A 23,563-nucleotide genomic window follows, 5' to 3' on the forward strand; every position below is an offset into this window, starting at 1 on the left:
GCTGTCTTGCTCCTGCTCCTCCTCTGACAGAGCAGCGTCAGGAATAGCCTATCGCTTTGCACCGAAGGCTGCCGGTTAGTGTGACGTGGGCCTTTTGGTTCTCAGGACTGTCTCGTACATGCGTCTCGCCACTTTAGGCTGGCGTTTGGCTCTACTCTGACCTTGGTAAGAGAGGTACGCTGACTGTTTGGAGCTGCTGTAAAGGGATCTCAGGTAAGGCGGCGAGTGCTGCTCATGGTCCTGAATGGGGCATCAATAGATCTAGACCTGTTGAAGAGTTTTGTGGGGCTCAGTGCACTGCTGTGGTCTGCTCTCAGGCCTGATTTGTCACCTATTTTTAGGCTTGTGTGTGATGGCATGCTGGGACCAGTGACCGGTGAGCAAGTGCTAATGCTAAATCCAGTGAGTCTCATATATTTTTTGTTTAAAATGTGAATTAAAAGAGAGGTTTTCTCCTACTGTAGAGTCATTGTGTTTTTCCGAAAGTGGAATGAAGTGCTCGATTGGCATTTCTGTTGTTGTGCTGAAGTCTGCCATGCTCAATAGAGGCTTTTGTTTGAGTTGGTTTGCTCATGTGGAAAAAGGTAGTGGCATTTTAGCTGTTAAGTTTTGGTTGTTATTGGCCTCTTGAGATGAATGTTTCAAATGGGCCTTATTTTTCGGACTTCTGCGGCTATTTTCCAATGCTTCACTTCAAAACAGCTACTGTCAAGTGTTTGATAGATGAAGTCAGTGGGTTATTTTGTGTATACAGGCATTGGATCATATGCTTCACAGTCTGTCTGCTGAAGCTTTAATTGATGTGGCCATAAACTTTCAGCTGTTCATTTATATCATTTTATGTCTGCATTGTTGAGCCAAATTGCTATCGCTGACCTGGATTTAGTCTGTTTGGTATAGGTTACTTATCAGGTCAACTATAATTTGGTACAGGATTTTAATTTAGTTTTGTTGGTTAAAATCTGCATGGCATTAGTTGCATTGTTTTTTTGTTACAGTGTAACCTTGTGTCCTTAATTTCTTAGGTTTTTAATTCTAAAGTCCCCTGTTAACTGATAAAGCCACTTTAATTTATATATACTATATGTAATCTTGTTGTAAATGGACAAATGATCTGTTATTATGTTTTGTCCTATTAAAATGGTAATACTACATGTTATAATACTAGAATCCAGATCTATACAATCTGAAAAGTTTTATTTGGGGTTTTCAGCAGTTCTAGCCAGTAGATTTACGGTGTTCACACAGGCTTGGTTTGATTGAGAGGGTTTTGGTTTTTGTTTTGAACGTTAGCTAAGTTCCAATGCATAATATGTCATTAAAGTCTTCTTTATGACTTGTTGACAGTTTGAATGCTAGAAGCTAGCAAGGAATAAATACATCTCATCATTCGAAATAAACTACACTGCATTATTAATGCTTCATTTTCAGTGTTAATCTGCTGTTTATAATATTAATAATAATAATAATAATAATAATAATAATAATAATAATAATAGTAAAGTTGAAGTATTGTTTTTGCAGCTGGCCTACAGTGTGTTGTATAATGTTAGCTGGTTTATGCCCATGTGGCTGCTCTTAAAAAACGTCTGCTGTCAGTATCACAGTGCTCTGTCAACAGATAAGCATGCCACGGGTAACTTTTTATAGCTGCAGTGTGTCTGATGGCTGGGAGGGCTGGGGAAGGGTCATTGGTGGCGTGAGGGGCTTTAGTGGAGACCAGGGTGCTGATCTGGAAATGGGGTTAGAGGAGAGAACGGCTGCTACAGCATAATGGCCTAATGGGGGATCCCAGAGTAATCCATGCAGCTCATACTGAACTGGTAGCGTGGAAATGACTGAAATCTGTTTGTGCTTATAAGCAAAAGCTATCTGGATAATTTTGGCTGAAAGTAAAAGTAAATTCTGTTGTTAAATCACCCATGTATCATCCCAAAATAGTGTAACTGAATAAATAAGGCTCAAGATCTCTTTTGGTTAATTGGATTACAAGTAGTTTTTGTTTACTGTTGGAGTTTTCTATTGTTGACGTGAACACTTTTTTTGAGGTGTATGGTTGTGTAGATAAGCCTTTTCTGATTGAATTTGTTATTGTGAAATAAGTTTGCAAAACTTTGATATGTAAACGAGGCAATGGCATGTTATTCAGAAAACCACAGTTTTTTGTTTTTGCTGAAACCTCTGAAAAACTATGCCAATCACTGTTGGTGTGTTGTAATCATGACCAGTAAGAGAACATGGTGCTTTTCAACTTTCAGACCACACTTGCATGTCATTTACACCAGAAAATAGTAGACTAGGGCTGCATCATATTGGAAAAATCTCTCATTGCGATATTTTGCTTAGCTGCGATTATATATGTTGATATGGAAACAATTTCATTAGATGGCTGGAATAGCTCTATTTGTGAAAAATCATTCATTTAGATTGGGTTGATTGAATAGGGGTGTAAATCATGTATAAAAAATAAAATCGCAAGAGTAATTACAATAAAGCAACGAAAAAAAGTAAAATAAACAGTGCTTTATGGTTTTATAATATGATATAATATAACTATATTATACAATTATAATCCCAACTCAACGTTGCATATCTTGTGATGTGACTATTGCGGACACACACATTGCAATATCGATGCTGAAACGATATATTGTGCAGCCCTATGGTAGACCTCAAATATACTGTAGATGCCCAATGAGCATTATTAGTCACGTATCATGATTTTTTTTGTCTGTACACTCTTTATTCTGCAATGCGGCAGCTTTTTCTGGGATTGTTTTAATACTTCCGATTTATTTGTCGATATAATAAACAGCAGTAAATGGTCAAACTACTTGCTCTACAAACAATTGTGTTTAAAAAAATAATAAATATATAAGAAAATGCAGGTTTCATCATAAAGCAGCATAGTTTGGACACCCGAGTCTGGAGAAGGATCATTTTTTAAATTTTAACATGCCATTTTAAAATGAATGCACGCAATGTCTTAGAGTCGTGTCTAGCTAGTACACTTTAACAGCAGGTCCCGTAAAGCTCTCTTAAGAATGAGATCACTAAGCAGAGAGTAGATAGCTGTTCAAATGCAGTCAACTACAAGGGTGTCTGCTCTTTGAAAGCAGTCTAGCCGAATACATTTTTTACTACCACTAGGAGTGGTTGAAATTGTACAAGCTCAACTTTTAAGACCCTGTTTGTCCATTTTGAAAAACATGCCTAATAGGTGTAACAAGTCCAAGGTGATCAGGGACTTTTATACGTCCAAAAAGAATCATAAAATATTGTCTGATACACTATAGGCTTTCAACCAATGCTTGGCAGGGTTAAATATGTAAAATGTGAAATATAAGTAGTTTGTGGGTCCTTTAGAGAGAACTTGAATTGTGTCATTATTAACCAGCGTCCACAGCACTGATAGTCACTGAATTCAGACCGCAGCTGTGCAATGAGCCTTCATGTCTTAAAATTACAATATTGAATCCTTCCTTAATGTCAAACGTAAATTATTATGCAACTTGAGGCAGATCCCAGTGTGTTTAACCACTTGTTTTTACCCAACAGAGCCAAGAACCGCCTCCTCTTTCCAGCATTGTGGGTCTTGTTTATCTGAAGTTTGTGACCTCATATAACATAACTGTGAAGACCAGCATCCATTGTGGCAGCCTCTTGTCTGCTGGTCGCTCCATCTGTCACTCATCTTTTCACCCCGTCTTCCCTCCCTCATCAAACCCTTACCCGGCCCAGCCCATGACAGCAGCGTTGCCAGCATGGCATTCTCATCACGCTTTTCCTTCTGGGAGCAAAAGGAAAGTGATGTTCCATTCTCCATTTTCATCTTTCTGCACTGTGTGACATCAGCTAGGTGGTGTGCATGAAATGTGTAGCAATGCACAGTGGTGCCATGTGCACGGTTCATGACTGCACAGTTTCTAACAGTCTCTGTTCAAGGCATGCATGTGTATCTATGTGTTCAGGGCAGATGGAAAACTCGAATCGCTGTGTGAAAATGCTTCATCGTCATGGGAGAGTGTACCTCTCTGACACTGCTCTTTTGATTACATTTTGAAAAGCTGCCACTGACTCACACATGGCAGTAAACTGATGCTTCTGCTTAAAATGTATAATTAGAAATGGCAGGCACTGTAAATTGGTGCCTTATTAAGCTTCAATTTAGTTATACTTCCTTGAAAAATATATATCCTGCATGAAATATGTTGGATTCATCTGCATAATTAGCACAGCATAGACTTATTGTTCTTAGTCAAATGCTAATGACCTTTTCACATGGACGTTTATAGATCAAAGAAGAGAACAAGCCAATCCCCAAGGGCTCAAAAGACAATGTAAGTGGCCAGATATTCTGCATACTAACAAATGAAGTATTGCAGCACTTTTAGAGAGTACTGATGTTCTTATTGAAACAGAAGAAATGCAAATTGAAAAGCACTCTGTCTATTTATTGTTAGTTGCACATATCTAATTTGAAATTTGCAGTTATTATGTTCATTATGATATACTGCCAGCTCCAAGTCTTTATTTTTTTTATTTTTTTTATTTATTTATTTTTTTTATTTTTTTTTTAGCTCCAAGTCTTTATGTTTTCACACATGATGCTAAATTGTTGTCACAGGAAGCCTGTATAGGTGGCATCACACTTAAAGAAAAATTATTTCTTTAAGAGCCGATCATTTCCCAGTAGAATTATATAAACATAATTTATTTAATGTATATGAACCATTGATTTCTCAAAATCACACCTGCTGCATAGTAATTCGTCTCTAAATGGTTTTGAAGATGGAGACATTTTGTTTGAATCTTTGTTGTTCTGTTGATTGATGTGCAGCTGCTGTGCTTCACCAGCTGTGCTTTTGTGGTTAAATTAAGACCCTGGAAAAGCAAACTTATTATCAGTAAACCACCTTAATTAAAGTTCTGAGTCAGTATCTCAGTGTGATTTGAAGTGTTAGTGGATTTTCAACAAAAGCCTCCATCTATCATTTGTGTTCTCTTTTTATAAGAGGAATTTGTTACATTTTAAAAGGTTTTGTAATAAGCAGAGTGTTTATAGTAGCATTAAAATAGTATTCAGCAATGAGCTACATACTACTGCTGACAGATCTTTGTCTATGTGTGTTCAGTATATATCATAAATACAGTGACAGAATCTACTGGATAAGTGTGTAGGAGTCAAGAAACAGCAGGGTAGGGTGAAAGGGTGTACTTTCAGTCTGAGTGTACAAAGCTTGAAAACATGTTCTGTGCATGAAGTGAATTATGCTGCAGTTCACCTCCTCTGCTTATCTACTGAATACAGAGCTGTTGTGTAATGTCAATAGAAATCAGCATTCTTCTTCCCTTTCACCTAGTTTATTGTGTTGGGCAGCATATTGGTTTCATTTAGTTTTGTCTTTTGGGTAGAATATACAATATTTACTGTGTTAACTTTTGTTTGGAAGGCTGCCATCAGAAAAAAAATTTAGGGCTTCAGTCATAAAACAGGAAATAACTGAAACAAACCTTTGAGTGTGTTGATCACATTCTGTTTATTGATTTAATATATTGATTTCAAAATCTGTTTGTCTTCTTGACTTTTCTGCATCTACTGTGTCTGGGTGTGGGTGTACAGTCTGACAGTGATGGCAGCCTGAGTAGCCGCTCCCAGTCAGTGCCCAGCCTAGAGCCTGGCAAAGGCCTTCTGCGTACCAAGAGTCCTCAGCCTGTTCAGGACAAGCCAGCAGAGGTCCAGTCCCAGCCTCAGTTCAGACGTGTTAAAAGCCCCTCACCCAACAGAGACAAGATGGCGACCAGAAGGTTTTCTGAAGTGCCCAAGATGCCAGAGCGCTTCAAAAGCCCAGAGCCTCCTCGGTACTCCTTAAGTCCTGAACCTTTTTTGAATGGTGAAAGCAAAGTCAATCGTGCTGTCAATGGCAGTGTCAAGACTACACCTTTTACCAGCCAACCCGAACTCGTAGAGGACTTGCAGGATGGGACACGTAAGAACGTGGTGAAGGTAATGCGCAGAGTTGTTAGAAGGGTAGTTTCTTGTGAAGAAGACACACCAATTCAACCTGCAGCCTTGGTCCCGGAACAACCTAAACACAGTTTAGGACCACCAAAACCTGAACCAGCATCTGTACCAAAAGCTGTGAAGGTGCCCATGTTCTCATTCAAACATGATACCATAAAGAAGGAGGAAAGAGACGATATTGCTGCTGGACTAACCAGCCTGATGACGAGAGGCAGAACTAGGGAACCTCGTCCACGGATCCGCAAGGATGATCCTGTAGAAAAAGATGTAAAACCTGTAGAAAAATCTCAAGAGAAGGAAATTTCTGGACCAGCACCACATAAAACTGGGCCCAAGATGGAGCCCTCCCAGCCTCTAAAACAAGAGCAACAGACATCACCACCTGCTACTACCTCAACAACTACAAAGTCTCCTGTTTCTCCATCAGCGGGATTCATCCCACCCCCCAAACCCAATCCACTCTCTCCATTGGGATTTATTCCTGCACCCAAACCATTAGGATTTATCTCCAACTCAAAACCACCGACCCTCTCCTCTCCTTCAGGCGTTGTTGCTACACAGAAAGCAGCTTCTTTAAATTCTGTTCCTACCATTTCAACTCCAATTCCAGATCCCAAAACATTGCCTGTTATCTCTAGTTCTATACCTGCTGTCCCCAAAACAGCTGCTACCTCTGCTCCAATCGCTTCTGGTAAATGCAACACTCCTAACCCCCCAGCTGCCAAAAAAGATCCATTTGCCCCTCCAACAGGGTTCATTCCCACCCAAAAACAGATGCCTGTAAAGAAACCAGAGGTATTGGTCACGCTAATAACTTGGATGCATGGGTTGCTTTACTTAATTTAACCGTGTGATGAGTGTACTAATGTTTATGCCCTGTACCAGTAGTTCTGGAGTTGTACCACCTGGTTTTGCCTGCAAATGAGCATGTTACTCTAATTTTAGCTGATTACATTGTTTCCTTAGTACACAGATCACCTTCTGTCTATATTCTTGTGGTTTGTATCTCTTGGAGGTATTGATGATTAAGACATATGTTGTTACTACCTTCTTCTCCTTTTTTTCTGAGTGGCCTTTCTTGTCTCTGTAGCTTTAGCAGATCTTTCAATTCAGTAGTGGAGTGTGTTAAGATCAGTCAACCTCAGAAACTCGTTAACTTGTTTTGGGCAAGATCAAGAGAAACTTGCTTCTGTGTGGACCCTAGCAAGATTATAGACAGTAGACTACATCTTTAGGAGTTGGTGGTGTTATTTCTGTTTCAAAGAACAGTGTAATGGAAGCTTGATTGTTGCTTGGTTGTGGTTTGGTTCTCTGCATGGCCAGGAAAAGCTGGTGGACTAATTTTTGATTGGTTACTGACATCAATCCCTTAAAGGATTTGACTTTTATTACTTTGTGTGTGGTTTGGACATGATATTTGAAGGTGAAGACAGCTGCACATATGCCCCCGATTTCAGCAGGGAGATCTTTTCCTGGAAACATTTCTAAACCCACTCTACCAACCTTGTCAAAAAAGGTGTGTTTGTGTGCACATGCATTTTGCGGAGTGGAGCATGGCTAACATAAACACTACACTTTGCTTGCTTCCATCCAGATTTTGTTGTAAAGCTTTTACAATTTATCCTATTGAATAAATTGCTGTCAGCTACATAACATTTCTCAATAACACAGCCATGTGCATAGTTAGACTCACCCCTTCTTGGTGGTCTGACCTATAGGAGAGTCCGCCACTGAGTCCCACAGAAGAAGCACAGAGACGGCTGGAGAGGATCTTCGCTGCATCTGTAATGCCTGGCCATTCTTTCTCCTCTTCTTCTGTTCACTTTCTGTTTCTTCATTTCTGCTGATTGGTGTTTTTCATCTCTGTGTCTCTCTCTCTCTGCTAAAATGTGCTTTATCAAGACTGTTTTACGTGGCTCTAACTGCACTGAGTGTAGGCTTATAAATAAGGCACTTTAAGGCTTGACAGCTTTTATGCTGACTAAATACTCAAGGGGAAACGGTTTAATACACTACATTGTTAATGAGGAAAAGGGGATTTAAGGACATTAATACAAGCAGAGTAACTACATCTTGCCTTCATATGTAATAGTTATTTTCTCAGTATTTAGAACTATTTTATATCTATATTCAAAAGCTCTAGTACGGTGGTTCTCAAACTGTGTGGTATATGTGCTTCCTTCTAGTGGTACGCCAAGAAATACTGAATAATGAAAGAAAAAAATAATAACACACTTTTGACCCTTTGACATGAACGATTACACTGATGTGATCAGCTCCGGCTGTGCCATAAAGCGCACGATCACATCGGTGTTCTTAGAATGTTTACTTTAGTTCATCGCATTATCAGATGCTAAAAATCAACAATTTATCTGGATGTGATTCAAATGTCGCAAGACACAGAACGTAGACCCAAGCGACTTTTTAGAATATAGCCTAATTAAAGTTAGTCTCTGTTTGCGGTTAACATAATCTTCACAGTTCTCTTAAGATGAATGGATAAATCATGTATAAATTGTGAATTGTGAATTGTAAATGACGTGCAGCAGATCTAATTTCTAATTTAAATGCCTAATTCCAAATGATTTATTTTAAAACGCTAGTTAATGTTTCGATTTCAAAGATATACAAATGTCATGTGTACATGCAACACATATTTAAAAGTGTTATGGTTTTAAAAATGGTTTATATATGAATATGATGACATATAGCCTATATCTTTGAGGTCAAAGCAACATTTTTCAGGTTTTGATGAATAGGTTACTATTTGTGAATACTTTACATTTAAGCAGAGCAGTTTTCTTTTTACTTTAAGAACTGTTGTCTACCATTTTTCGTTAACTTTTAAAAGCACATTTTAAAATTAGACTTTTTATTTATTCATTTATTTTTTACCTATAAGCACAGTGCAGTGTTAATGTTCAAACTATTTATAATGTTTAAATTGGCTGACAATAACAAATATTCTTCATTCATTCATTAATTTTCTTTTCAGCTTACTCCCTTTATTAATCTGGGGTCGCCACTGCGGAATCAACCGCCAACTTATCCAGCATATGTTTTTATGCAGCGGATGCCATTCCAGCTGCAACCCATCTCTGGGAAACATCCATACACACTCATTCACACTCATACACTACGGACAATTTAGCCTACCCAATTCACTTGTACCACTTGTCTTTGGACTTTTGAGGGAAACCAGAGCACCTGGAGAAAACCCGCGCGAACGCGGGGGCAACATGCAAACTCCACACAGAAATGCCAACTGACTCATCCGAGGTTCGAACCAGCGATTTTCTTGCTGTGAGGCAACAGCACTACCTACTGCGCCACCGCCTTGCCACAAATATTCCTATGATAGGAATTAATCTGCCTCGCCGTCATGGTGGTACTTGGCCAATTTTTTTCTGAGGTTGTACTTGATGAAAAAAGTTTGAGAACCACTGCTCTAATGAATTACATAGTTTTAAACATCTGGACTTGGTGTTACCCAAATTTCTAAAATATACTATGTATTTTTTGTCTATATAGCTTACTTTTAGATTATTGGCGCTAATCTTTTGGACTATTTCAGCCCAATTCTGTCATTTTCAAGGCCCTGTATATTTGGGATGCTACCTTATAGTGTAAGTGCCTATATGCAGAAGAAAGTATACAACAAAGCAGTTCACTAGGCGTTAGACATGAGCTTGTATTGTATTATGCATCATGGCTGCTTTGCTAAGACCAATAAATAGGCGTTTTTCCTTTTCTGAAATACTTTTGGAAAAGCCTTAGCATCCTCTACTGAGCTTAGACATTGATGTTTTAGTGATGGGTCTCTTAAACCCCACGTCTGTTTTTAGGCCCTATTTTATCCCCTTTTCATGTTTGCTGTCTTCTGCACAGCTTCTAGCAAACAGGTTTTCATCAGTTCATGCATGTCCATCTCACCCTCATGTGCCTGCTGTCTTTTCATCTGGATACAAGTCTCATTTCTTCCTCTCTCTCTCATCTACTGCTGTCACTTTGGCTGTGATTGTTTGGCTGGCTGGTGTAGCTGGAACCTGTGGCCAGTGCCTCTGCGTCGTCTCAGGTACAGGGCCCCTCTAGGGATGGCTCTTCCCCCACTGCGCCCCTCCATGGCTTGGCAGGAGTGTGCGCTCGTATGACCTGTTGGAGTGTAAGCCCTCTGTTCCTCTTTCTAACTCACCCCCCCACCCTCATCATGACTATATATGCAATTGTGCTTGCATTGTCAACTGTTGTCTGACAAAAATGATTTATGACTTTACTGCTAGATGTTAGCATTTTAGCTAGCTGAAAGGAAGTATTTGCTTATTTAACATATTTTGGATTGTTTGTTTGTGTGTTGCTTATGAATGATCATTTTAAGCTAGCATTTTTATGAGGTGCATGGTGACTGCATGAAACCCTGAAAATGTGTCATTTTTTGCTTCTGTACAATTGATCCGCTTTTATTGAATAGCTGTGGGTGTGCTCTCTGATTGGTTGCTGTCTTCATGAATATCAACTTTTGATGCCTCATGCTTTACATTACCTTAGTTATACATTACCTCATATCACCAATATACTGTCTTATATCCTGGTGTGCATATGTGCTAACAATGCTGTTGGTTTTGTTTATTGTATTTTTACAGTAGATGTCTATAGTCACTCAGACCATGTGGATTGAAATTGAATGCAGCTGTCAAATAATTGCATGGGTGAATCTCATGAAAATTGTCATATACATGCGTACAATCATATATTATAGGGCTGGGCGGTTTGGCCTAACATCTCGATTAATTGAACATTTTAACTTGATTACGATTCATTAATTATTTGAAAAAATCAACCTGGAAGTATTAGATTGATTATAGGTTATGAATGTCAAATTACTTTTCGATTAATCGCCCAGCCCTAATGTATTAGTTTTTACATTGCATAATTTAATTTAAGGCTTTCATTATCTTAAAGGTGTAAAGCTGTCTTAATTTGTTTTCCTTAACAAAAATAAATGTCATTATTGGGTAGGGCTGGGCCAATTGGCCTAAAATCTAAATCTCGATTAATTGAACATTTTAACTGGATTATGATTAATGAATGATTATTCTATTTTTTTAATTTATGTTTTTGTCCTCATGGTTTACTGATAAGTTTTGTACAGTAAATATGCTCACATATTACAAGTGAGAGATTTTTGAATGAAGAGTGCATTACTTGATTTTAAAATAATTAAGCAACTAAAATTAAAACACACATTGCATAAAATGCGGCTCTATGCATCATCACAGCTACCAAACCAACCAATCACAAAAGCTTGAGCTACTTGTCGTTATTATGTGTAAGTCAATTTTTTTTAAAAGGTGCGTGGGTATGCAAAGGCTGCTCCGGACTGTACTCGTGTCCTTGGCAGAAGTATAATATTATAAGTATAATTCATAATATAATAAGTATAATTCAGCCTTAACACAGCGGGGTCATGTGACTCTACACATGTTAGGGAAAGTAATAAAAAAAATGTCCTGGAAAAATTTTATTGATTATAGATTCTGATTGTCGATTACGATTACTTTTCGATTAATCGCCCAGCCCTATTATTGGGTCACCAAACTCTTCCGAAGTTTGCATTGGTATTGTGTTGTCTAAAAATGTAAATAAACATGTCTGGAAACATGACAGCTTTTTAAGCGCAGTTTTTATGAGGGTTAAATGTGACTTGTGTCATGTTAAATATGACCTGTATTTGACTGCTTTCATGAGATTTTTCCATACGTAATATTTATTTAAAGAGCCCATATTATGGGTTTTTGAAAATTCCCCTCCATGTAGTGTGTAACACAGCTCTAAGTGAAGTGAAGTATCCAGCTAAGGCTTAAATCTGTAAGAATACAGTGTTTAAAACTGTTGATTCATCTATAAAAGAGTCGAATCATAGTGCTTCAAACGAGTCGCCTTGATACCGACTCATTAGGTGTTTCGCCATGACGTACGAACGAAACAAAGTTTTTCACGTGCACGCGCAAACCCGGGAGATTTCAAACCTGAGGCCCCGCCCTCTGACGCAGTAACCCAGACACACACACACACACACCCACAAACACACGCACACCCACAAACACACGCACACAAACATGCCGGTCGATTGAAGTCACACTGCAGATGGATATATTGAGTCTCTACCAATGACTGTAAAAAATATGGACGACGCGACAGCCCTTTTTCCCATTGAACGCCTTGAGGGTAAAACGCCTGCTTGACGGGCACAAACTGTCGCAAAAGACTGCTGAAATTGGAGCCAGACATGCGCAGAAGGACTGTCTGATGGAGCCAGAGGAGGAGCCGCGAAAATGAGCAGAGTCGAGCTTCCAATCAAACGCTTTATGTAAAATCAACTACGCCCCCCGAACTTCTCAGCATGCGTTTGCTGTCATATCAACACAAGTGGATGTAATAACGTTAACAAATATGAGGGTTTTATATATTCAATCGCGCCAGCTCCGGGCCGCAGCGCATAACTTACTCGCGGCGTCGCGGGCTGATTCCGGCTCGCATGCGGCAGCGCCTGCTCGCTTGGCCGCCGCATCTGGCTCGAGTGACTCGGGCTGGAATTGGGTAGTGAGTCCAGGCATCCGGAGTAGGTCCAGCAGAGGTAACATTAGTCAGTCTGAGCTCTAAGAGATAAGTCTCCGGCAGGCGAGAATCTAGCCGGAACTGTGTTTTGCTATCTGGGTGGCTAGGCGTGTATCAGCAAACTAATAAAGCCCGAAAAAGCCCTGAACTTAGCGAATAAACAGTGTTCCACCAGGATCATGTATGTCAGAAACTATAGTTTACTGCTGAACTCATTTTGTCATGGTAAAATAACACAGAAATCGAATAATAACACTTCAGTCTACTTCAGTCTCCTGCCGAAGCTCAGACGCCGCGCTTTGAGAAACTGTAAATCACAGCTGTCAATCACGATGACACGCCCAGCATTAAATTACTGCTAAAAACAAACTGTTTACAAAAATGAAGATCTGCACCTATTTCAGCACAATAACCAGTGCCTTAATCGACCAGAACTATCTTTCGGGACATTTTATTGCAAGTGTAATATTTTTTTTTATTTGGGCTCAAGTCTCCTTCATTAACACGGAGGAGGCGGGCTTTATGACTTGTACTGCAGCCAGCCCCCAGGGGGCGATCTAACGGCCGAAACCTTCACTCAAACGTAGGCTTGCGGCACACTTGGTCTCTACCCAAAGATGAAACCTCAGCATTATAACCAAGCAGTTGGAAACTTCTGGAAGCAACATGCTACAAAGAATACTTCATCTGAGTTTGTTAAAGGAAGGATCAGTAAAGAGTAACTGATGGACGTCAGGATGGGTTTCTTCCTACATTTCTCAAGTGTAAGTACGTGCGGTTAAAGTTGTTGCCTCGTTTACTCTAGCTTGCAAATGTATTTAGTTGTGATTTGTTACTTGTAACCGCGTGTACTGTATCAGGTTAACTGGATATATTATCTTATCGCGTGCAAAGTCACGTTAAAAACGCGACGCGTGCTGTTTGTTTATGGAGCTCCGTGCTAGAGTTCTGCTCCCGCGATTTATTCGGAAATGTATTCCCGCGCCGCAGAAATCTGGCGCGGGGAGAGAGAGAGAGAGAGAGAGAGCGGTAGGGAGAGCGAACGAACGAACGAGCTTTGTGTACTTTGTGCTGTGTGTGTGTTTTTATTCAGACAGCTTGGCTGTCTGGACTGTATACTGGGTGATATTTGGTTGTGTTCTCCGCTCTAGCGGGACCGGGCGCGGCGGGCAGAAAACGGAGCGGGTTCTCAGGCTAAAACCTGGCGGGTGCGGGCTGAAGCGGGAGCGTTGTCATCCGGAGGTGTGTGTGTGTTTTTGTGTGTGTGTGGTATGGCGAGTACACGACTGTCTCCTTCGTTCGGTTATCCGTGGCACTATCCACTCGCCATAGTGTGGCAGCTAATGTCCACGCCTACACTATCGAGCGTGTATGAACTGTGATTACTTTTTAAATTGCTGATTAGCAATTGGCCATTTCCCTCTCTGACTGAAGGCAGTCGACCAATCGCGACAGACTGTCATCGGCCCAATCAGCGCAGATTAGCTTCGCGCTAAGGAGGGGTTTGGGAACAAATGAATCACTGGACGATTCATACAGGAGTCGCTGGGATAATTAGATAAAAATAAATGCAGATTATAAGACCATGAAAGTGTTTTTTGACCTTGCATGCATATTAGACTGTTGTTGGAGACCCTTACAACCAAGATATGACCCTATTTCATGTATAATATGGGCTCTTTAATTTCTTTTACCTCCTAAAAGATGTCTGCAGTGCCTTATATAACATGATCAATAACCCTTTTTATTTACAGGATGCTTTAAATGTGCAGTGCTGAGCTGGGCTGTTAAATTGATAAATGAGTGTGTGCTTGAGAGATGCCGTAATAAAGTGTTATGATGTCTAACGCTGCTCTTGCCCCTTCATGCTGACCTGCCGTCTCACAGGAACAGGTGGAGGAGGATCCTGTGGCAATCCTAAAAGCAGACCATGCTGCTGCCGCTCATCCTAAGGTCTGCTTTCTGCTGTGTGTGTGCTGTAGTGACCCTCATAATCCCACCCTTGACCTGTTGTGTCAGACTTGCCCTTGTGTTGTGGAGTGTTGTGTTCTTGCCCATCCCATTTCATTGACAGCACCCAAACCCCAGAAATAGAGCTGCCTGCCGTTATCAGATCAGACAATCTGGCCAAATTAAATATGTGGGTTCATCTAACACTTAATTAGCATTGGATTGTTATTAAAGTTGCAGCCCGTAACATTTAAATGATATAAAATGAAATTTGGTAGACCAGCCAGTGTTCAAAATTGTCTTCTTACTTTAGCCCAATTCACAGTGGTGCGCTTGTAAATAATGTTTTATAATTGGAGTTGTATTTGTAGTAGGACTGCCTGGGTGATATGACAAACATCTCATATTACAGTATAATTTAATATACACAGTGCTCGAATTGAGGGGGGATGGCATCCCCCTTATGGACAAAAAATGACATCCCCTTTTAAACCCCACCTCCCCTTTACTATCCAGATCTATCCAGAGTGTATGTAATGTAAAACTTATCATGCACATTAAATATTAAAATGATCTATTTATGGTAATTTATGACTTATAAACAATGATGATTGACCAATCAGAACTCGGAATTGAAATAAGGTGCCATGCACAATCGCAATACAGTTCATTGCGTCATTTCGCACAATTTTCACAACATCTAAGAGAGCAGTTCAGAGACGCAACAAAGTTAATATCTAAGCTACGGATGATTTTTAGGTTCCCTGTTTCTAAAATGAACCATTATTATCCCTAAAATGACAACGTAAATGATGCAATGTATTTTTAGAATCACTGTTGTCCAAATGTCTTAAATGCTTTCAAACAGCTCAGCCGCTGTACATCTCCATTCCATGTTTTGTTTCTAAATGAATCTTGAGCTTTACATGAGACAATGATTCAGTTGTCCATTCAGAAAGACATTTGTGAATAAATCAGCTGTTTGAACAACTCAATTAAATGAATCATTCAGTGACAAAGACGAAGACTTGACTCCACCTATTGGTGGTTTTAGTTTAAAATCTCATGACAATATTATTAATTTCATTGTATTCATGCCATCTCCTATGCTTTGTTAACAGTCAGTTTATAAATAAACAGTCAATTTATCTAAATGCTAACTTAAAAAATGTTTTTTCTTGGCCATCTTTGTTGTGTCAAGAGGAATTTGTTGATTTAATGTGGTTGTAAGATGTTCTTTCTGATATTATTATTTTAGTTTAAATAAAATGTTGTCTCATGTTGTTTGGCCACCTAAGGTAAACAAAGGGTTATAAATAAAAAGGTAAATTTACAGTATATTTAGTCAATTAATTAGTTGCTAGTTGTCAAAGGCTTACATTGTCAATTAATTAATTGTCCCTTTTCATTTCACGATTTTCTTTAAAATGACATGCTTAGGATTGTTAATGGTTGGTGGTTATTTAAAAAAAGCTGTTTTTCAAATTAAAAATGTATTTAGAAATAGTTATTGTAAATTAGTGTAAAATTGTGCTTATTCAAATGACAAAAAAATGTTACAGTTAACATGCATTTTGCAACAGCACAGAATAAATAATAGCACATAAAGTGAAACAATCACTTTATGATATATATTATCATATTGCACAGGTAGATTTTGATGAAAAAAAGCGTGGTGCCATTTGTCCAACAATACAAATTAAATGTTTAATATTATATAAGCTAATTGGTCATAGTTTGATTTATTAGCTATTAGTATTTAGTTTTATTTATTCTTAGCAATACAGTTTTTTTTTTTTTTTACCTCAGTTACAAAAGTAGTGGAACTGTACTGTTTTCTGATGACATTCTCTGGTGAAAATTCTTGTTTGGGTGAAACTGAGTATAAAGATAGAATTAGTTCCTCCAAAATGCAGTATCCACATTGGCAAATATCCACAACTGCAGGTTTCAAACAGAGATGACAATAAAAGACACAAAACTTACAGGCTGCAGCTTTAACTTGCACTGAGAGTGGTCATACTGTAGTGTTTTCTACCCCTCCCGTACAACTGTAATTGTAGAGCGCACTGGTTTATCTTCAATCATAACACCTTATACTAACCAAACACCAGAGGAGAAGCATGTGAACTGGAACACAACTCCATCCCATCATGGATCACTGATATACTATCTCTCACTGTCAGCCCTTCGCCGCAGCAGAGTTCATGTTCAGACCAGTGTGTGTAGGTCAAGCATGAGTGCGGTGGAATCAGACATGCCCAGACAACCAGAACATCAGGCTTGTAATCTGACCCCGTCTATCATTTGAAGCCCGAGTTGGCTTCGTCTATACCTGCAGTTAAACTCAACCCCGTCTTGCATGACAACCCACCACATTTTAAGCTTATTTTCCAGTTTAGATGTTGGGGAACAATGCCTTTTTGTTAGCTGTACTGTCAGCAGACGTTTCCAATCAGGGTAAAAAGAACCATTAAATGATATTTATCCTCATCCCATAAGTGTGGACCATTGCATGGAGTGGGTTTAAAGCATCAGTGACATTGCTGCTGGTCAAAGGGCCTGTGTAAAGTCATCAATAATGAGTCTGACTGGTGTTGTTCTCTTTTACAGGTGAAGACCGAGGAGCAGATTGCTGCGGAGCAAGCATGGTATGGCTCGGAGAAAGTGTGGCTGGTCCACAAGGATGGATTCTCTCTGGGTTAGTATAAAAGCCATGCGAAATGATATCTATATTACTAGAACGCTGTTATTTTAAGTTGAAGACAACATGAAATAGCATTCCCTGCTCATTTAACTTATAAAATTTGACACATTTCTGTGTAAAAAAAGAACATTGAGCCAGAGTGGAATATAACGTCGTCTGGAGATGGAGAACGTTATTACATTTTGATGAAAGATTACGGAAACGTTTTCTTCTTTGGAATATTGTGCACTTATGTTTCACACAAAATAATACTGGGGACATTTATTATCAAAAGAAAATGGGGTCGATTTTGATTCTAACATAATGTGGGCTTCAATGGCAGGAGTATATTAAAAGACTATTACAATTCTGTTTCATTTTGATATTGTGTGCATTTCCTCAATGTTCTCTGTTGTCCTCGCAGCCACTGTGGTGAAGACAGAAGCTGGCAGTCTACCCGAGGGGAAAGTGAAAATCAAACTGGAGCACGATGGGACTGTACTGGATGTGGATGAGGATGACGTAGAAAAGGTCAGTCTTGCGATGCTCATCACATTACTGGCATTTCAGTATGCACACATAACATATTTTATTCAAGGGTTGTTATTAGATTGAAATGGATTCTATTTTAATGCATGTCATAGATTTCATTGTTTTTTTGTTCCCTGCAGGTTTTGACCTCATTAAAATAGCATAACTGAATGGAACCTTCAGTAACCTTATTACCAAAACAATTAAGATTTGTGTGTGTAAAAAAAAAAAAGTTATTTTCTGCACTGTTTTGAACTGCTTCTTCGAATCGCACAATTTAAATAGTCATGGTATAGGCTTAGAAGTAAACAACCTCTGATATCAGTGTCTAACAGTTTGGAAATGTAAAATAATTTAAAAGGGTCACTGTTTTTACATGCTGTTGTAAACCACTGTATGGATGTTTGACAACCTACTATCTTTTTAGACAGACGCTGCAATGATTTAGGGTAAAACTGCATAAATACCAAGTACACACATACCAAATGATCTTTAATAAGAGACTAAGCAATAGTTACAACACAAGACAGACAATTTTGAGTATAGCGCTGGGCTATATGCAAAAATGCAATCTTGATTAATTATTTTCCATATTGAACAATAACGTTCTATATTTGGATGTCAGTTGTTAATGCTTCCAGATTTAAAAGAGTATCCCAACACTGACTGAAGCCACAAAAATTAGAGGGTCCAAAACAAAACCTATATTCGGTGGTTGATCATTTTTGGCACATCACATTTCGGCACATGACTAATATCAGCACACTTCTAGATTCCCATTGTTGCACATTTCTGCTATATAATTGGCTCTCAGATCAGCATAGAATTAAAAAAGTTCAGAGCTTATTATTATTATCCACATCAGTTTTATTGCAATTCGATATATGCCCTACTCCTGCATTAGTGTTGGATATAATTTCATCAGCACAGCATTGCATTTTCAGCTTCATTAAATATAAAGTTAATATACTTCTATAAAATTCTGAGCTATCTTATTGTCTGCAAGCCATTTGTTTGCTTTACTTATTGTTAAGCTACTGTATATGGAAATTGGGGGTGGAGCTAAACATGCAGTGATAATCTGTGGTTGATCTGGAGTTTAGCAACATTGTCATGTAATATATTTGGAGAGAAAAGCATCAGTATGTGCCTATTTAGGAAATTCCTGAAGGGGCTGGCTCGATCAAGCCAAACACAATAGAAAAAGTCCAAAAAACCTGCACACTGCCACTTTACCTCTCGAAAGATATTTTATAATAGGGCAAGGCCTTCATTAGGTCAAACAGGAAATAATTAAAAAAAATTAGTTTTGACTCTCTGATATTCAAAGCAAGTTCATTAAAAAAACTCGGTTATATATGCATTAAAAAACATTCAGGAAAAAGTGTTTTATGTCAATTCAGACCATGAGTCACACATATATGGACATAATTTTTATTTTTATTTTTATTCTAATTAAGTTCCAATAAGCCCAAATAGCAAAGAGAAATAAAAAATGCATGTAAAAAAAAACACTTTGGGCTTTAAGAGGATATAGTATGGAAGTATGCGATTTCGAATTCAGCCATAGTCAAACTTTACACATCACACTTGCAAACAATAATCATCCCAATTAACCAATGAGTAAGTAAAGAAGAACAAAATACACAAATTGAAAAAAACTGAAAACGACAGCAAAAATATATACACACACATACACATAGATACATACATAAACATACATACAATTGCAAAAACTTTTCAACTCAAAATCCAAATTCAACCCCCTAGGAGACAAAGTATTTAATGTGTGAATATAAAAATTCCTGTCGTTTTGGCAGATTGGCTTTAATATAGTCTATTTTTGAACCAAAGATTAAGCTTTGGGATTGGACATTTGCAAGATGTTTTGTTTGCCGTTATTTTTGTACTGAGTTCATTACTCTTTAAGCACACAAGTTGTTCTTTCTTTTTAAATTTAATTGAAAATAATTTCAATTTAAAATATTTTATTTTAGCTTGTTTTTGACTCCAATCTTAAAATGGAGCAGAAGCCATGCAGTACATTCAGAGATTGCCCATTCACAATGGAAAACAGTGATTCTTTTTGTCTGTGCAGTTGAGCATCAGAATATCTGTGTGTTTTGATGAATCTTCAGGTCAGCAGGGCTCGTGCAGTGGGTTATTTGCGGAACTCGGCTACTATCTGGCCTGAAACCAAAGTCATGTGAGGGTTAGACAGGCACAGGTGGTAGAAAATGATGCCAGGATATGGGTCATAGAGAAACAGGTGGGATTTGGCCTGATTTTTAAACCAGACTCGCATACAAGTTTTAATAGAATCGTTTGGCAGGTCAGCACAGCCATTTTCAGTGTTTGCACTGTTCTGCCTTGATGAGACATATGCTGGGAGATATTGTCACTTCACTTTCTGCTTGGCACAGTGTTTTATGCCTCCCGGTGAAGGGCAGCTCTAAGCTGATCATTTCCATAATGTCAAGACTGACCTCTAATCAAGTTTTTGAACCATCTGTTTGAGGAGGGAGTTGCGAAGCTGGATTCAGAGTTGAGCTTGACAACTTTTTAAATTGCATTAAAGACTTGGCATCCAGTCTTGAGGCTATTACGACTTAGGCACATCAATTTAAAACCTCTTACACTCTCTCTTTTTTTTTGTCATATTAAGGAGATTTCCCACTCTTTTAATTCATCAGCAGTCAGCTTATTAAGTTCTGTGACCTGTAATTTTTGATCCCCCTCAATCCAGGCGAACCCGCCGTCATTTGACCGCTGTGAGGACTTGGCAGCTCTGCTCTACCTGAATGAATCTAGTGTCATGCATTCCCTGCGTCAGCGCTATGGAGGAAACCTCATCCACACACACGCCGGGCCCAACATGGTGATTGTCAACCCTATCAGCGCCCCATCCATGTACTCCGAAAAGGTGAGACCCCTGCATCCAAATATGACTTTGTGTTATGTAGCATCCAAAAATGCAATCAATTGTGAAAAAACCTGCTTTCTTTCATGTCCTAACCATAGACTGTAAGAGATATGGATGTAGTATCCGCAATGTCAACCATGGGTTTTTGAAGAACACAAATAAAGCTACAAGTAGGCGTGGCCAACCGTCACCATTTTGTTTGCGTGTCATCGCACCGACTGGGGTTTATCTAAAAAGGCCAGAGGCGGAGCGTGAGCAGAGCTACAGAAGCCTGCTAGTGTTTTGCTCGTTTATGTTCTGACCACATGTGCTTTGTTGTGTACTATACTGTACTATTTGTGAATTACTTTCAAATACTTAAAATAAAGTCTGTGTTAATAAATGCAAGGCTGTTTATGGAATCCAGGCATAAAACTGTATGACAACATTTCAGATGACTGTTTGATAGCCTACAGCTAACCAATCTGTCAGATTTTGGAGTGCGTTACAGGTCTAAAGAAAAATAGAAATGATACATGATCTTAAAAAAAACAAATATATTTATAGATATTGTATACAAGTATATAATTTCTCTGACCTGGGAAATGGAGGCAACTTGAATGGTTTGTGAACACAAGTGCACAGCATGCCATATTTTTTGATAATTGTAGGAAAAAATTCCAAAAAGCAATTGACAGTGTAAATCTAACAAAAAAAGCCACATAAAACAAAACAAAAATACGATATATATGCCGAGTTCATGGGCTAATCAGCTGGAATCAGCTGAAATGACGTGGCGGTGATCAGTAAGAGCTGTCACTCAAGTGGCCACGCTCTTAATTATGCAGACCTAATATAACTTAATAAAAACGAAACCGATGAGTTATAAAAAAAATTCAAGGATAATATTAGTTATGTGCATCAAAACCATCTTTTTACCAGGCTGTAAACATGTTTTTATCAGCTGTAAAATTGGCCAATTTAGCATTGTAGCCAGTGAATATTTGGAGATCCTGGAGCCAGCCCCCAAAGGCGAGTCAGTGAATTGCAGTTTCAATTACATCCGTATTGGCTTCACGAGGTAAAGCGGGATGTAGCCGCTTGGTCCTAACTTGACGTAACGTGAAGTGACAAATTTGCTACAAACAATTAGTCTGTCTACCCATACACAATGCGACACTACAGAAACATTTAAATGAACCCACTACACTGGAAAGTTTTGTAATCTGTATGAAACTAACGCAAGGTACAGTCTATTCTGTCAAACGCACATCACATAATAGCAGCTATTCAAATCACCCAAAAAACTTGTAAACAAAGAGTCTCTGTTTTTCCTGGAGGAGATTCGCCATGTAGCATCCTGGTTAAAACAATGATCAGCTCTTTCACTAATAGTTCACAATTCAGTTATTGTTCACATTCTATAAAACCATTACACAATAAAGTATCATGATGAACCACTGTAAGAACTAGAGAGAAAAAAAAAAGTGAATCTCGAAAGTTGAAGCACTATACCAACAATCAACAAACTTTAATCAACGCTAGAAAATAAAACTCATAAATGGGGGAATCCATGATTCAGCCCCATACCCAGGGCCGGCGCGTCCATAGAGGTGACCTAGGCGGCCGCCTAGGGTGGCAGAATAGAGGGGGCGGCGTCCCCAACACTGCCCTCACCCCTCCGCGCCATCAGTTATATCCGCATCTAGGGCGACAGAATAGAGAGGGCAGTGTCCGCTCACTACCCTCACCACCTGCGCCCTCAGATATATCTGCGTCTAGGGCAACAGAGTAGAGAGGGCGGCGTCCGCGACACTACCCTCTTCACCCACACTCCAAACCCCTACCCGCTTTCACTTTAGGGTTGAGGGCAGCGTGACCATCCTTTACCTAGAGCAGCAGTTCAGCTTGCTCCGGCCCTGTCCATACCTATGCCTTGTTGGTGTGTTTTACCTAGCTTACCATGTTTAGCGTTATCCCATTCACCTCCTCAGCATCTCCTCTCTGAATGATCTCGCTCATAAATTCCTTTTACTGTTTCTTATACCTTTCATCCTTTGTCATCCTTCTCTTGAGCCATCCTTTTCTTAGCCACAGCCAATTGTTTGCTACTTGGTAGAATAAGCATTTCTTAGGCATCTCATAATGCCAATGCACATTTTTATGAATGCCTTCTTTCAAGAATGTGATTCTCTCTTCACTAATGACCTTGAAGTCAGTTTTAAGAACGTCAAACATTTAGAAATAAAGTATGAGACGGTTGTTCTTTAATTTTATTGGTGATTACAAATAAGTAATGTAATCGTAAGCTTGGCAAACAGTTTTGGATAATTTGATGTTTCCTCATTCAGACAGAATGCCCGAGCACACTGCCCGAGAGGCGTTTCAAAGATGGCTGTCAAATGAAATGACTTGCCTTAAAGGGGCTTTGATTTTGATCAAAGTTTGAAATTAATGCACCTTCCCCAGACGTTAGTAGTATCCATGGCAACTGCTTTGAGTGACAGTTCAGTGTAGTGGAACGCACATGTTCAACATAAATGGTGAGGGTTATAATCTAATTTAGACTCTATTTAGTTCTATTCAAACTAATGTTTGTCGCATTTAATATCGATTTAATCACTGATGGTTAAGACAAAACCCATTTTAACATGAAAAAAAAACACCATTTACCACATGTTGCTCTGCCGTGTGAAGGAATGTAATGCATTATGGGTACTATATTTTATACAGCTGTCCCTTCATCAGTTAAACGCATTGGGAAATGTGCGACTGAAATCTGCTAATGAGCTTTATTGGATTACATGCAAGATAAACTACTACCCATAAAATGCAATCACAATCCAGAGGAGAG

At 38.9% G+C, this 23,563-nt stretch overlaps 1 protein-coding gene across 50 annotated transcripts in view; it reads left to right on the forward strand.

Annotated features, from left to right (window-relative positions):
• The window catches only part of myo18ab (myosin XVIIIA b), a 173,038-nt gene that overhangs the window by 51,530 nt on the left and 97,945 nt on the right, over nt 1-23,563 (forward strand). For 12 of the 50 annotated variants that reach the window (XM_087283049.1, XM_087283057.1, XM_087283059.1 and 9 more), the window contains exons 3-5: nt 17,204-17,291; nt 17,701-17,807; nt 20,554-20,730. Coding sequence is in view for 35 of the 50 variants with exons in the window: in XM_087283039.1 (XP_087139165.1) it covers nt 17,204-17,291; nt 17,701-17,807; nt 20,554-20,730 (372 nt within the window). In the remaining 15 variants the exon portion in view is untranslated. Of the gene's footprint in view, nt 1-77; nt 214-3,558; nt 3,808-4,293; nt 4,341-5,623; nt 6,821-7,448; nt 7,542-7,743; nt 7,810-10,064; nt 10,188-13,215; nt 13,405-14,527; nt 14,594-17,203; nt 17,292-17,700; nt 17,808-20,553; nt 20,731-23,563 lie in introns of those variants that run through there. The other 38 variants (XM_087283061.1, XM_087283064.1, XM_087283068.1 and 35 more) reach the window with 13 other exon arrangements.

Source organism: Danio rerio, chromosome 15 (assembly GCF_052040795.2).
Source record: "Danio rerio strain M-AB ecotype USA chromosome 15, GRCz13ab, whole genome shotgun sequence".
Classification (NCBI taxonomy): Eukaryota; Metazoa; Chordata; class Actinopteri; order Cypriniformes; family Danionidae; genus Danio; species Danio rerio.